Source organism: Malurus melanocephalus, unplaced genomic scaffold, assembly GCF_030028575.1.
Source record: "Malurus melanocephalus ecotype Western Australia unplaced genomic scaffold, MMel_1.1 scaffold_914, whole genome shotgun sequence".
Lineage (NCBI taxonomy): Eukaryota > Metazoa > Chordata > Aves > Passeriformes > Maluridae > Malurus > Malurus melanocephalus.
The window spans coordinates 80,910-97,660 of NW_026624146.1; the positions used below are offsets into that span (position 1 = coordinate 80,910).

The 16,751-nt window shown below is 39.0% G+C and overlaps 1 protein-coding gene across 1 annotated transcript in view; it reads right to left on the reverse strand.

Annotated features, from left to right (window-relative positions):
• Nucleotides 1-16,751, reverse strand: part of POLQ (DNA polymerase theta) — a 52,401-nt gene that overhangs the window by 20,011 nt on the left and 15,639 nt on the right. Inside the window, exons 7-16 of the mRNA XM_057386101.1 lie at nt 16,589-16,733; nt 16,345-16,491; nt 15,108-15,320; nt 11,756-11,898; nt 10,267-10,471; nt 9,600-9,742; nt 7,055-7,248; nt 6,623-6,747; nt 4,981-5,224; nt 1,099-4,157 (exon numbers count right to left, since the gene is read on the reverse strand). Coding sequence (XP_057242084.1) covers nt 1,099-4,157; nt 4,981-5,224; nt 6,623-6,747; nt 7,055-7,248; nt 9,600-9,742; nt 10,267-10,471; nt 11,756-11,898; nt 15,108-15,320; nt 16,345-16,491; nt 16,589-16,733 — 4,618 coding nt within the window. The remainder of the gene's footprint in view (nt 1-1,098; nt 4,158-4,980; nt 5,225-6,622; nt 6,748-7,054; nt 7,249-9,599; nt 9,743-10,266; nt 10,472-11,755; nt 11,899-15,107; nt 15,321-16,344; nt 16,492-16,588; nt 16,734-16,751) is intronic.

Here is a 16,751-nt window from a genome sequence, read left to right on the forward strand (position 1 = left end):
AAATGGCATCCATAAATACAGAAGAGTTTGGACCTGAAAATGTAAATATATATAATGGACCCTAAAATTGAATATGATTAAGTATCATTAAAGGAAAGGAGCTGAGTGTTAATAGAGGATGGAGAACTGGTGTCAAGCATTTCCTTGAGAGGTCTTTGGTGGTARAAATGAAGTGTTAGCAGCTTGTTGGAATGTGAGAGCATCTGAATATTCTTAACATCTCATTGTGTAGCTAAYATTGAAATGCTTCTCTTTTGTGCTGTCCCTTTATCATGTGTATCTTTCCGTGCACTAAACAAGTTTTTGTGTATTTTAAAATAAATAATCCATCTAGCAGCAAACTTTCCAGATTGTTCAGGATCTCCACTGAGCAGTGTTACTTCTGTGACTGCCTCTGAACCAAGGTTAAATATTTTCAAATATTTTCAAAGTGTAAACTTGGTTCAATATAAGCATGTGTGAAATTCAGATCAGTCTCTGGGTTGTTGCAGTATTGCTTCTTTTTTTTCCCCACAGAAGTATTCATATGCTACAGTTTGCTTTGGCTTTATAAACATACTCTTCCTTTAAAATGACAAGATTAAGCAGTGAGAYTCTTTGCTGTCACATTGCCATAACAACAACAACATTCAACAACTATCAAAACAGATTTTTGATAGACAAATGTGAAATGCTTTTTAGAGTGGAAGGAAGGAATAAAWTTTATCTCAGCTCCTGAAGAGGTTGCTAGAAAAAGCCAGAATTTGGAAAGGATATTTTATGGGTGGTTTAATCTGAACAGGAGGAAAAGCTTATTTACTTTGAGGRTGACAGAACTCTGGAACAGACTGCCCAGAGAGGTTGTGGTGTCTTCWTTCCTAGAGATATTCAAAAGCTGCCTGGATGCAATCCTCTGCARCCTGYTCTAGTGAACCTGCTTTAGCAGGAGGGTTGGACTAGATGCTCTCCAAAAGACCCTTCCAACACAAAATATTCTATGATTCTGTAATATCAGTAMTTTTCCTCCTTCTTTGCATAACCTTTCCTTCTCTAGGCCTGCTTTAAGCTGAAGATGCCACATGCTGTTCACAAAATAATGCACTGGAACAGGGAACTGACCTTTTTTGAATTTGCCACCAATCATTGATTTGGGAGATGGAAGACACTTTGCTCTTTCGCATGCCACTGAGATGGAGAATCTGCTTTTCTCCTTCCATTCTGCAACAAAAGTCTGGAAAAGTGCTTTGTCGCTTGCTACATCAATAATAGTGAAACTTTCAGCACTTARGGGAACGAATGGAAAAACATCCTGAGACAGCTGCAGTGAAAAGCCTTGGTCCATAGTGGAATCATCTTTTATCTCATCATTCTCAGTTGGGTCTAGACTCTCAAGATTGACCTGGAATGTTTTCACCTGCTGCTCTGCATTGCCCTCACTATTCCACTGTCGCTGAATCGTCTGCCCTTCATTCTTGTAGGTGACTTGCCTCTTTCTTGCAGACTTCACAGGGAGAGAAACAGAACTTTTTGGAAAAAGTTCCTTAGGAGGTGTTGGAGGAATAAACCCATTATTACTGTCTGCTGCAGGACAGGATGTTCTGTTGCTTCCCCTAAGCTGAAGTGTTAAGCCATCTGTTTTCTGAAGATCCGAGTTCTCCATTTTGTTTCCTTTAACCTTGAAAGAGCTTTTTAAATCCTGGCAAATGGGCAAAGGCTCTGGCTCAAAACAGTCAGATTCAAAAACTGGATCTGCCCCTTGATTAACAATAGGAGCAACTAACTCTCCTTTTAAACTGGAACTTGCTGAAACTGGTTCAATGCCTGAGGAGCTGGGCCATTTATCTAATACATCCTGCAAACCTGGGCTTAGTTCAAAGGAGCAGTCAGTCCATACCACTGGGTGGGGTTTCTTATCTAAGGCTTGCTGGCTTCTCTGGAGCTTTTCACCTTGATCTCCTACTAAATCCTTTGGTCTGTGGTCATTGTTACAAATCATTGGGTTTCTTAATCCTGACTGACCTTGAAATGGAGAAGGAACATCTTTCAGAAAAGACGGGGAGTTTCCACGGTCTAAAACTTCAGCTATTATATCAGAAGATGCTAGAGACACATTGTCACACTGTGCAGGATTCTCATGTTCTTTCTGATTGTCACTGACATCAAATTTATTCTCAACAGGCCTTAGATTCTGCAAAACACCATCTGGAGGAAGCAAAGCCACAGGGTCCTTTCCGTCAGCTTCCATGATGTGAACAGCTGAAAGGTCACTGACATTACTGAAGCTATCATCAAACAGCAAACTATCACTCATATTTAGGCTTGTTTCAGGGACAGGATGGCATTCTACTTGTACAACRTGTTCCCTTCCAAAATGGGAGGTTGCTTTATTCAGGTCTTCAGACACACTCTCCCCTYTCACTGAGTTTTGGGTCTGGTAATCTTGTAGAAAACTGTGTAGCTGTGAGTCAGTCACTGAGAAATCRCTTTCTTTAAGGCAAGGTGCAGGTTCTATTTTCTTCACTACGGGCTCCAAATTAAGGCCTCCAGACTCCAAAACTTTATTACTACAGTGCTGAGTTGTGGTTTTTGTAATGTTATTTGTTGTGATAAGACTTGAGAAGCTCAGTTTCCTAACTCTTGCAGCCAGCCTTTTATCAGTATCATTCTCAGTCCATAAACTGCTTAGTTTTTTTGATATTTCCTGCTGTGGCATTGCTGCCAGCTCTGAACCTTGTATTCCCTGCTGTCCTGTGATTCCAGCTGCTCCCTCCTGTTTTATTATCATCTCAGTTTGAGTATCCAACTGGAAGCTGTCTTCAAAGTCTCTAGAGTCAGAAATCAGATGAGAGGCTGGATCATTCTGAACATCATCTGCATTACAAACACCTCTGGATTTTATTGAAGACCCTTTCAGAAAATTCTTAGGATGACTGTTGCCTTTCTGCAGTGTTCCAGCTTGTAACAATATTCCATTRGGCTTTTCACTCCCATTTGTGCCAYCATTCTGAATTGGAATATTGCAGGTTTTATCCTCACCAGGACAAAAATGCTTATCAATTCTCACCACAGCACAGCTCGTACCTGTTGGAGTTTTGTAAATTTTATTTGGCTCACCATCAGTATTGTCAATTCTCTGTGTTTTAGCACTACCAGGTATTCCCCTATTTCCTACAATCCTGTGTCTCTCCACACTGGTGTGTGGAGTACCCTGCAGCCTAAMAGGTGCCTGAAAACCTGGCCTCCCCTTAGGCATGCCTTCATTAGTGGTGCTAGGCTCTGTAAATAATCCTTCCATTTTCTCTTTCCTCCCAATCTTAGCTTCCCCCATCTGTACAGAATTTGAGACTTTTTGAGTTACAGAATCTGTTTCCATAAATTCCTTATTATTTTGGTTTGAAGCAGAATTATCTGTAGAGATGGTGGTGTGGAAAACAGGTGGCTTTTGTATGTCTATGCTAAGCTTATCTGAATCTTCAAGAAGTGACCTCTGCAGTTTTGAAGCTGYATTTCTGCTCCTAGTCCGATTTAAATGTGTATCTGTGCTTTTAATCAACCTAGAGGCCGAAGGCTCTGTTCTCAAGGTTGGTGTTTTTCCTTGTTCAGCAATRTGCTCTGGGATTGCTGTCCTGGAATCCATCTTGGTTTTCCCCAGAGCAATTTCTCCTATGTTTTCATTACCTCTGCACACATTTGGCCGTTTTCTAGCACTGCACACAAGATCACCCTTGCCTTCCTCTCCTCGAGCCTGTCTCCTGCCTGGGACTTCACTCTCAAACACAGAGCTTTCTGTGCTACTGCTCAGTCGCCTTTTATATCCCTTTTTAATATTTGATACGTTTCCAATCTGAGAACCAAGGCCATTACACTGAACTCTGCACCCTTTTTTGTTTAACACCCTTGAAGACTCAGCAGACTCCTCTCCATCTGATCTGTGCGGTCTGTCTTCCAGTTCTGACTCACTGCTGATCACAGAGGATGTATCAGTCTCGAGAAAAGACTGTGGRTTCCACTGCACTCCCATCAGTGCCAAATCCTGCTGCAGCAGTCTCCTGGCTTCCTCCACAATGACAGAAGCTGCTTCTCTTTCAGTTAAGCCCTTCATTCCAGCCAGCCAGATGCTGCGGACAGCCCGGCGCTCCTCTGCTGACTCTTCATCCTCATCCACAGCCCGACGAGCACTGTGGGCAAGGTCACAGACATACAAACATTCAGCAGAATGTTTATATAAACATTCAGCAGAACATCACAAACAGCACAAGGAGCTGGCACTATTCTGCTCTCCCATTTCAACCAGCTCCGCAGTTTCCTTTACAGAAACACTGTACCTATAATGCACTTGATGGGAAATAACTCAATTGGAAATAACCGTTTCAGTTTCCTAAATCTGAATAGATGTTGATGAAAAGTATTACTACCTGCATCCCTCCAAAAGCATTGCCAGATTTCTGTGTTCAAACATGTACCCAGACAAGTCCCAATTCCCTACTAGGGCAAGATGCAAGTCTCAATGAACTGTCCTCCAAGCACTGTTTTCCAAAGAAAGGAAACTTCAGGAGCCTGAATCTGACAAATATTATAGCACAGTCCAACAGGCACTTGATCAAGGAAGCTTGTTATTGGACTAACATAAAAATCACAAGAGAATCTCAAAAGATAATCAGTAATAAACCATCAACTACTTTGAATATATGGTGGAGCTGCCTTTTAGAGGCAGCAAAAACTCTCTAGAAAGCACTGACAATTTACCCAGCACTAAACAGTGCACTGAAAAGAAGAATAAGAATAAAATTTAGGTCTCAAAAAACTATTCTGCAATTAAAAGATACTTCTATTAATTTCAAAATAATCATGGAATGACTGATCAGTCAGAGAAACCTACAAGTTATTTCTAACATTTGACACAGAGTCCCAAAAAGTTGCCAAATTTTATTGCAGGTTTCATCCTGTAATCCTCCACCTTACAARCTCCTTTACTTGACTTCTGGACTGATGATTTCTCACCTTTTAAACGGTACTGAGTTCTTCAGAGCAGCTGCCACATCATCAGGATTTGCTTTAGCAAGATCAGCCACGGTGACAAAGCCAGAGTTGTAAAGTGTCCTGGCACGCTGTGCGTTCAGCAGAGACACTCGCACCAGGTCACAGAGCTCCCTCTGAACCCCAAATGTCAGACGACTCTGGAACTGGGACAGCATKAGCTCCATGTTGTGCCAGCCCAGTCTATTGCAGAAAACTGTTATCATTCCTGGAACACAAAAGTTACATTAATGTCTCCCCATCCCCCCAGTCTGAATCAGCACTCACTTTGCATTTCTCACCTTCCCATTATTTACAGGAACTAACTCATGTTTATTACAACTATAATTAGGAGCTAGTCTTGCAGAACTCAACTTAATCTGCCAATTAACTAGCTAATCAGTGAGGTAGAAATTCTGAATGACACTGTTTTTTCAAAGATGCTAATACTGAAAGTATGAAGCAAATGCATGTCCAAGAACAGGAATCCTATGAAACAATCATACTGAAGAAAAGGTGAAAGAAAAAGTAATKATGAGAATCACCAAGGGTGTCTCAACAATGAAAGTCACCACAGATTTTGAGGAAAGTCAGCACTGATATCCATAAAAGCAGAATTTCAGTTACTGAGAGCATCATGGGGGGTAGCAAATCCTATGATAAAGGTTACAGCTGCAGTCCCCAGTGCATGGAAGAGGGAAGAGAGCAGGGAAAAGACAGTTGCTTACTCACAATTGCATTCTACAGATTACAAAAACCACCGAAAGACATGACATCCCTCACTGTTTTTACAGTGATTATAGAATAAAACTTTTATCATATGTCTTAACTCTATTTCTTGCAATGAGTTCAGTTTACTTCCCAGATTACTACTGTGAAAATTAACACTGAAAATATACAATTATGACACTGCTACAAAGTTATTTATACTAAGAAGTTAAAAAAAAGAAGTTATTTATACTACCAGAATTAAATTAAACTACTCTGCATCAGTTGGCATGACCTTTTCATTTTGGGGYTTTGACTCATGCTGCAACCCACACAGAGAAGGTTTCGCAACTTGAGCTAAAACTGTCTTAAAAACTGAAAACCCACTCATGGAGTAATGGAGGATTTAGGCAACAGAAAAAAAATATCTTGGTCACATGGTGGGCTGTTACTTCTGCTCCCACACAGCCTTCTTAAGGAAGTTAAAGGTAGCAGCTGTCTGACCTCCTGTGATCTGATGATAAATGACCCAGAAGCTACTCGCTCTGTTTTGAAAACTATATAACCTTATACTTTCTAAGGTACTCTTTTCTGATAGAGCAAAGCTTTAGAATGGATTTGCACTTATTTCCATACTTAGTACTGAACAAAGCAGGTTGCTGCACAGTACACAGCTGATTTCCACAGCCCTCAGCACACTGCAGCACTGCTTGATTCCCTCATCTGGCCCCCATCCCACTGCACACTCTGCTTCCACAGCAGGGTAAACCACAGGTTAAGCTATAAATCCATAAGTGGTTTTACAAGGCTGTTTGTTGTTACTGCCACACTGTGGCTATTTTAGCCCCAAATCTGGAAGGAAAAAAACAAAAAACAGACTAAACTCAGACTCTGGGGGCATTTTGCCCAAACAACTCACCTGCATAGGTGGCAGCAGATTGCTGCAAGGATTGAAGCTGACCACGACTACAGCCATATTTCTTGGTCATATCTTGTAAAGGAACCTCACTGATTAAATCCAGAAGGGCAAGGCTGGTGAAAAAYCTGTTGTAGAAGTATATGAAAAAATAAAACTGTCACCCAGGGCACATTACTGTACAAGGGAAAATATACCATGATGCATAAGACAGAATGGTACAACAGTGTGGCACACAAAAGAAACAGAGGATGGCTTCCAAAAATATTAGCACAAACATCTTGTGCCAGCAATATTCTCAGACCAGAGCAGACCAGAGCCAGCTTCTCTGACCTACCAGCTCACTCAGCAAAAGTGCCAGTTCCTGAAAACAGAGACAGAGCAAATATTAYAGCCTCTAGCCTCTGCACATTCACACACCCATTCTGTTGCTACCTTTTGTGGATGGCCATTTGTCTGTGCTGTTTCTCTGTTTTAGCTGTGATTTTGCCCTTTACAGAGCGAGCTAGGAAGCCTTCTTCAATCCCCACCAGCTCAGCTACACGTTTCATTGAGGCAGGAAGCTTCTCCCAYAAGCAGAAAAATTGGTACCAATCAATTGTGGTCCACTCTTCATACACCGGGGTGACCTAAAGAAAATGAGACAGTGAAAAAAAATTATTTCAGAGAAATAAACAGAACTAACAGGGTTTTGGGAAAACAAAACTACAGCTGAGGGAATGTGGTTAGAGCATCCTACACACTACGTAAAGGCACTGAGTCATAGGCATGTACCATGAARAAAGTAAAAGCTCTTCTAATCCATTTCTTTAATATTTGTACCGATGATATCTGACTCATATGGGTACTCCAATGATTAAACAATTTAGAATCTTTGTCAGATTAATCTTTAAATCCAAGCGACTAAACGATTTTTGAGCTGTATCTTGAATGTCCTCTAAGAAAACAAAATTTTATTAATGTGATTTACAGATATCTATCAACCTCTTAAACCACAAGTAACCACACTAACCMCTGCCACAGCATCTGATGAAGTAGCAAGGACACAGATATTGCCAGAACTTCCTGAAGCTTTCRTTTACCTGGAATACAAAAAATCTCACCTTTCATTAACACCAACAAAAAGCCATCCAGAGCTTTTTTAAAATGTTTTTTTAGACATAAACCCCATTCTGTTAATAATCAGTCAGCACAGAATCAATTTCTCTATGAGGACACAAAATGCCTTCATAGCTTTATTGATAAAAAGCAAGATTAATTATTTTGAAGGAACTAAGATTTGTTTGGCACACATGTTAAATGGGAGAGAATACCAGATGTCTATGTGGTTGTAAATCACCTGTACCTCTTCATCTGCTGTGAAGTACAAGAGTTATTAAGATGGGGGTTTGTCTTTTGTTGTTTATTGGGCTTTTGTTGTGGKKTTTTTTTTCYTTAAAGAAAACTATTTTCCTAGTTTAGCAAATACTTATTTRTTTTAATCAACTGCCCTAAAATACAAGGGCTTGGAATTCAGTCTCATATTTGTAAAAGTAATAGATTTAAGCTTAAAAGAGTCAAAAAGCATTGCAGCAGATAAACTTTCTGTAGCCTATAAGGAACACATGAACAATACTTTGAAAAAAAAGGCAACAAAATGAAACAAACCTTTGGCCTTGAAAATGAACAGACTTGCAAGGAAGTGTTTTAGAGAGGCTTAACAGAAGAGAATCTCAAGAACATTTTGTTCAACAGTGTATGATTTAAAATAACCTTAGACAAGCTGCTGCAATTAAAAAGTATAGCACAAGAAACATAATGCCATCACTGCCTGTACCCCAGAACAGGAACAAATTTCATCATTCTTTTTTTTCTGTTTTGGAGATGTAAACAGGGAAAAAACTCACTGGTGCATAACACAAAGGAGTTCATTTTACCTATCAGTAAGAGAACAAAATATAACGTGGTCCTCTAAAATAGATATGGATACATATGGGACAGTAGTAGATCAAAAAAAATCTATTAATGCCAGCCCATAATTGGGTTAATGAACACAGCAACCAAAGACAGGTACCCTCAGTCTCATGTGCCCCTGTCCTACAGCTCAACAAGCTTTGTACCTGCAAGCACATTCCTCTTGAAGTGAACATTTTTCTTAGACAAGATTCCCACATTTTGCCTTTGATTTATCATCCTGGTAAAGAGAATACACTTTATACTCAAAAGGAAAAAGCTGACTGAGATTTCAGGTGATGACTGCATGATGGGCCTCTGGCAGCCATGAATCCCAAGTTTTTCAGAGCAACTCCATCTGGTTTCCTCACTAATCTTTCCAGGTTCATGGCATCCTCTCCAAAGGTCTTAAATAGCAGTGCTTAGCTTTTCAAGTGTATGTGCTCATAAATCTTGACACACTCTGGGACACTTACCCCTCCTAAGATTTATCACCCTCCTTCCTTTAGCCCTGGCAGCACCACCAGGCAAGTAAACTAAATCAGAGATGAATTTCATTGTAASTGAACCAAAGAAAAGCCCACCAATAGGAAGAAAGTAGTGTGGCTCTCTGAGGCTTTTTGGAGGCAAAATAGATACTAAATGCYCAATATTTTTCTGGGCCTCCAAAARTAATATGAAATTAAGCCTGCTGATYCCAAACACACATCCAAAAATCAATTGGTTTCATCAGTTTCAAGTGTCTCAGAAAAATTAGCATCATCTTATGCTCAAAGGTTAGGAAGTTCTGAAATCTTAGGAAATCTAGAGTGACAGCAATGGGCTTAAATGGCATGCAGCACCTGCCTATAAAATAGACCCTAAGGTAGCACAATCATTCTGAAGAATGTTGAATTTAGAAACTTTTCTTCATGAAGGATAAGCTAAAGCAAAGCTTAAAAAAACCCAAACCTATGTTAATGGAGCCTTCAGGGACTCTGCATTGTGCTGTCTCTCCTTCCCTTAGTTTTGGTAGCAGAAAGTACAAAACACAGAATGAGGAACCTACCAAATAGACAATATGCAGATCATTCTCCAGAACAAAGCTTTTCATAGCTCGCTGCAGATCAGCAAAGATCTCCATGGCTTCAGTTGGTGAGAGAGAAGAGGAAAGAGTGGCTGAGCCAAGATGTGTTGGATGATAAACCTTTGCTGTTAAAAAAAAATAYATTAAATAGAGAAACATTTAGGTGGAAGTTTATAACCATTTTCACGTTGTGGTGCATTTGAGAGATTTCTAACATTTCACAACTGTGTTTTTAATAAGAAATAGTGTATGTCTCCATTCTGAAGATGAGAAAATGGAAACAATAAAAGGTTTAGCCTTGCCTATGTCTAAAGTAGCMTTTTTCTCTTCATTAAGAATCACAGTCTACAGCTAATGTGCACAAATACTGTAGTTAAAGTKTGCTTTGTTTGCAGATATTTTGGGAATTTGTAGACTAGGACACATCAGTCTCAGAGGTGATGTGCCTTTTAAGAACACATGCATGCAAAATATGTTAAAGCAGGTGCAAAGATACCTTCCTACAAGCTACAAAAATTCTTGATACGTAGTTCTTTTAAAAAAATGCACAGCAGTCCTGACTATAAAGCTATGTTGAACATCTAGTCAGCTGCAGAAAACTCAGCAAATCAAAACCAACTGCAAATACTGGGAAGAACACCAGCATTACCTTTCACATCAYTGCCAGAGTCCACAATCTGAATGAACTCGTTTTCCAGCAGCCATGCCACACAAGCCTCAATAGGTCCAGCCTGWGCTTTGTCTTGTCCTTCCCCATTTTCCCACTTGCTTTCTTTCAAGCTGGATGCAAGCAGAGTGCAAGAGGCATAGGTCTGTACATCCTCTGGAGTGTTGGCTACTCCCCCCACTATGATCTGTTGAAGAAAATTATCTGTTCACATTGCCAGAGACATTAGGACAGAACATCAGATCAGTAAATCAAAGAGAGTGATCCATCATTTCAGCTTCAAAGAAACAGGACAAGAGGGGAATATAAACAACAGGACAAGAGGGGAATATGAGACAGAGCAACAGCCAACCTTGAAGACTTTTCTTGGCAAGAAGAAGTCAATCATCTTAGATAGAAATAAGAGGACTAAGCAATGGGAAAGAATTAATTACAAAATCTTATTTTGRAAGTGAACGYACMCATAGCAGCAATTTAGATTTGAGAWTAGCCCTAGGCATTTTTCTTAGCCAACACTGTGAAATATTTTAATATGTTAGAACACAAACTGGAATTTTGTTAAGACAAAAAGCAAACTGTGAAGGTGGAATTCTTGTAAGGCTATTCAGCATACTGAAGGTTTCTCTTTATAAATATGAATGCTATACCCCTTCATTGTTTTCCTGATTGACAGTGATTTTTTGTACCTTGGGTTTTGTTTTTGCTTTGAAGAATACCCTTCYTTTAGATAGCTCTTATGTAGAGAAATACATCTAGAAATTCCATTGGTCTGCTAAAATTTCAAAATCTATGGAAATACAACCAAGTTCTAATCATCACAGAAGTTTTCAAAAGACAGTAAAAATATAGCAAACAAATTCTATTTAAAGAGTCTGGCACCAAATCTAAGTTGAAGCCCAAAAGCAGCTTTGGAAAAGGACATAAGCTCACCTATATGGAACAAAATCCTTTTGGTCCTTTTTACTCCAATAGGAACTGTACAGAGGAGGGGGGCAAATTGGGTACTGCCCCTGTTTGCTCACCAAAAATGTATTCACAAAATTTCAATCATTCCTGTGYAAAARTGGTAGGTAAGTTGAGGAGGTAAAYAAGAGACYCTACATGGTTCCACAAATGTAATTATGGCCCAATTCAGCCTACAAAACCTCTAGGATCAGCAACACACAGCTAAGAATGTCAGGTCACACATRAAGTTCAAGAATTACATTTCTTTCTGCCTGCTGCTTTGGTACATCTAAATGCAACAGCAAAGCTCAGTAACCTTTGAGKGTGCTCACATCCCAGTCTGCAGCAGAGAAACATCCCAGACAAAATGCTGAATACTGAAGCAAGACTCATGTTAGATGACTGTTGACAAGACAGGAAACACATGAAAAASAAGTGCACAGAAAACACTTGATGGTGTCACAGAAGAAAAGAAATCCTACAATGGTGCAAGCATGGTTCAGATCCCTCTCTGAGTGTCCCATACCTCAAGTATTGCTCTTTTCATGCTGGAAGCAACACCTTCCCCTTCTCTTCTAAACAAACAGCTGCAAACAGGCTTGAGAGATCCCTGAAGAAGAGCAGCCCCTTTTGATCTTTCTGAGGGTTTGCAGACTAGAATGCTCTCACCTATTGGAAAAAGAAAAACAAAACAAATACAAAAACMATGACCTTAGAATTGCATCATAGCACTCTAATAGCTGCACACAGTTCATCAGGGATATATTATTGGAATGGAAAACTGGAGGTATTTCGAAAAAAAACTGAATAACAAAAGAAGAGAAAAAAATGTGCAACCTTGAACAGTGCATATGAATTGCTATGTAAGAACTCCACAAATGCATAGCACTTCAGAATTAAAGGCAGAGCCAGCTTCATTACATTAAGCTAGTACTAATGTTACATTAGGCTAGTCAGGGTCCTGCCAAAGCAGCTAAAGAGATTCCACAGCCTCTCTGTGCATCTGCTTTGCTGCTGAGCCACTCTTGCTTCTTGTTCTGAGCTGAATGGAATTATAATCTACAGTGGCACCAATTTCACTTTTTCATTTCATTAATAAATGGAAAAAATTCTCAAAAGAAAGAAGGAAACATAAAAGCTCCACAGCATCTTGACAGCTTGTGTTGAGTCAACAGCTTCCACTGTAGAAGTAACTAATTCAGAAATACAAAATTACTAATCTAAGTAACTATGCATTTTCTGAACTTTCATRTATGCATATACACACACATACACATAAGTATTCTGCATGGTTTCCACTGAAAGTACATCTAAATATATCCTACCTTAAAATTCCCTGCTGGACATTATTAAGTTAATCTCTAACTATTGAAACTCTGTGGAAGACAAAAAAACATCCCAGAGCCATGAAAGAAAAATGAAAATAATGGGTAAATTCCTTTAATGAGCTCATTCTGAGCTTAGCCACAGAAAATGCAGTGGTCATCTAAAGGGTATTTCTTCCACAAAGCTATTAAAGAGAAACCAGATCACTGGAAGACCTTAACTGGTTGTAGGATAAATGAATTATGGGTAGGACACATTTGCCTTTGACTAAGAAGAAAGAGAGCCTTAGATTTAGGTTAGCTTTAGAGTAAATATCATGATAGATTTGTGATAACTTGTTAAGATTTAAATGCATGTAGCCTGGACACAAGGTAATTTTGGTGGGAGGGTATCTTAGTAAGATCCCACGAATGTTAACTTATGATAAAAGTGTAGCTGTGGAAATGCTACAGTAATTAGTGAATTCAGAGGGAATGAAAACACAACTGCATTTAAATTAAATGAACAGAAAAAATAAGTGCAGTGTAGGCAAGTAACAAAATACAGCTTAAACATAATTACACTAATTAACTACAGGATTAAATGATGCTCAGAGAACRTATCTTGGATTTTTTTTATCCTGTCAAGTGAAACTTTTGACATCTGTTGACCATGTGCTTATGTATAAGATAAACTGTCTGTAAAGCATTGTTTTGTGAAAGAAAAGCTTCTTTTTATTTCAGCAATAAAGAATGTTCATTCATTTTGTAATTGGGTTTTGATGTGACCTACAATTCGCTCTGAAAATTTCCCTTGGATTCTTTCAGAGTGATATATCTAAAATAAAATCTAACAGAAGATGGGTTTCCACTTGGCCCTCTATTATCTGACAGTTTTACAGGGCTCAGGGGACTCTGAAGATACCACTGAAAATATAAAGCAAATAATCGCAATCTAGCAAATAATATATTTAAAAAAAGGGAACTGAGCTGTTCCAATATCCATTGATGAACCTTTCAGATGCAAGTGGAAGTCTAGGTTAGCGTCAGACTAGACAAACAACAGAAGACTCTGGATATCTAGGCATAAAACTCCATTAAAATCAAAAAAAAGCCCCATTAAATTCTAGGTTTTGTTCAGCTTTACCTATTTGTCCTTGGGAAAATGGCAGTTTTGATGAATGCAAAAATAAACAAATTTCACTCTCTAAAATTATATTTTTTTTTCATTTCCATCAAATCAAGAATAAATAATTTAAAAATCAAAATGTAAGACAATCCAAAACTACAATGTTGGGAAAGGAGGAGGAATTCAATCCAAAAGCATTTATCTTCTGTCTGTCAGCTAAATTTCATATCCACAKAAGGCATTTTTTCCAGCTGAAGCTGCTGTCCTCCTGTCTCCCTGCTCTATGAAAGAGTAGCAGCTGGCAACATAGCTTTATGTTCTCATCCAAAAGACTCTGTGGAGTGGAAAAAAATGGTACATTCATGAAGCTCATCAGCATAAAATCAACTGCTTACTGTGCACAACACAGTCACATCAGAACTGTCAAAAAGGGTACTAATTATTGTAACTTGAAGGGGGAAAAGAAGAAACTTCAAGGAATAATGTMATTTTACACCTGCCAGCTACAGTCAAATGACAAAGTCTGGAAAATTTCAAAATCCAGCATGCAGCTGCCCTTTTCTGGAACACATAGGGAGAGCTCTCCGAGATATAGGTCGCAAAATGCTCTGTTGCTATGCTACTCAGGCAAAAATAGAAAGCTAAATGTAAGAACAGTCTGCTTACATAGGGCTCCAGCAAGCACCAATCAAACAATCAGGAGGGCAAATCCCACTTCCTGCATCTGTTGAACTTCTTATTTTCTGCTGTGTTTATACTTGTATAATGCAGCTTTTTGCAAGCATCATCCACAAAGATAAATTTCCATTGCAAATTAAAATAACAGGCAGGATTATTTTGTTGAACATCAATCAGTGCCACTGTATGCAAGAAGATGCCATATTATCTGTGAACTACTGTTCATATTTTCCCTRTCTCTGTCTCATTACTGTTTTCAAGATGCATAAAATTGATGGGTAAGTTTAGCAGAAGTTTAATAAATCTAAATCASGATTTCAGACAACAGAAGTTTGTCAAATTAGGGTTGTAGACTTTAAATGCATTTCTTATATTTTAGACCTGTCCAATGAGAGTTTACTGCAAATTTTCTCAYTCAAACAGTAAACACTTTAGTCAACTGACCATGGATCACAGAATTAAGGCAAATGAACAACACAGCCTTAGCAGCTAACAAGAATTCAAAGGAGAAAATAGCCTGTTCCTGAAGTAACTGAYGTGTAAATACCAAMGTCAGTCTCAGGCAATGAAAACAAYCCCCTGGGAATTACAATTTTTACTCCATTAATACCAAACAAATTAATACCAAACATATTCATCTTGATTAACCTAATCATAGCAGAACACCAAAGGAATTCATCATGATTAGTCGCTAATTGCAAAGYACTGCCCTGGATTTAATCAGGTTACCACCGTTCCTCCAGAATGTTAATAAAGACTCTGCTTACCCTCTGTGTCCACCCCTTTCCTGCCAGCCCTTCCAGCCATCTGTTTGTAGGTGAGGATGTCCAGCAGTTTGCCACCAAAGGTGGGTGTGCGGATGATGACGCGGCGCGCGGGAAGGTTCACTCCTGATGAAAGCGTGGAGGTGGCTGCCAGCACCCGGATCAGGCCCTGCCTAAAGGCTCCTTCTATGATGTCCCGCTCGTCAAAAGTCAGACCTGAAGAGAGGTGGCTTTTAGTGACCTTTGTGATGGTGAGACTGCATTTAACAGCTAGCAATATTGCTGTCCAGCAAGGGAAAAACAGACAAACTTCGCGAACATTCACCATTCAGCGTTAAGAGCTAGATTTGAAACACTACCTTGGACAACTTCTTCTGAARCAAAATTYCACCATTAATTTTATTATTCAATTSACAATAATAAACTAGTTTTTCTAAGGTGCTTGTACACATTGTAGCAAGATGAACCACTTACTATCTACAAGCGCTGCAAGTAAATACATAAAAAATAAAGTAAAAATGAGAAAACAGTAGGGAACTAGGATTTACTCATCTGCCATCCTGACCCTGGACTCCTTCTTCATTATTCCCATTACAGGTCTAGTATGTATCTTTCTACATTTCCTTCAGGGCTTCAGGACAATTTTATTCTTGAGAAAGAAATATAGATTCTATAAGCATTTGGAATTATTCCTTCTACATAATAAACGTCTGATACTGTTGTCTCCCCCAGTCAGTCATTTCCCTCAGTGAATCAACAGAKAGCATATTCTATTACCTACCTAAGTAAGAAATAAAAAATCAAAGCAGAAGTATTCCCAACACATGCTCGTTTTATTTTTATTGTTATACTACCTCTATTTACTAATTTATTTCAGCATTAAGCTGAGCAAAATTGCTCTGAAATACTCTGGCAGCTTTAGGAGCAACTTGAAAATGCTGGAGCTGCAAATCAGTCAAGTCTTCAAGCATTTCACAAAAAAAGACCAGTTAAATTGTAGTCTAGAAGCCTGCTGTTATCCAACACAACAGACAGGAGATTTAGCAAAACRATTTGTGAATTAAAGTCTTCGGCCACAATAAAAGAATTTCAAGTTTGCCTCTAACTGTGGGATTCTGAAAACTTATTTAGTCATAAGCTACAAAAGGCTTAAAAAAGCAACTGGGAAATTGATACCTACAGWAAGAAGAACCCATATGACTTAACCATTACGATTCAAGACCAAGATATTCAGGCATACCTGCATGATGAAATGCAACTCCCCATGGCAAAGTACGCTGGAGAACAGAATCCAGGCCTGAGATTGAACGYTTTAACTGATCCAGGACCTCATCAATCCCTTCTCTGTCCACMACAACTGGGGCAAGGGCTGAGTTTTTCACAGAACCTTGAGAGAGAAAGTATTTTCATAGTTCCTACTAAAATTAATTTTCATTAAAGGCACTATGCATACTCTAGTCTTCTATTAACTATTTTTCTCTTACTCTCAGCTTGTTGCAAGCTGTAGAACTCCCTCGCAATGATGTCTGCCAGCTTCTCACACCARTTCTTGGATGGACAGAAAAGCAGGACTGAATGGCCACCACAAACAGTCTCATAACACAGGCTCACAATATGGTCTTCATCTCCCTGAATTGAGATAAAACA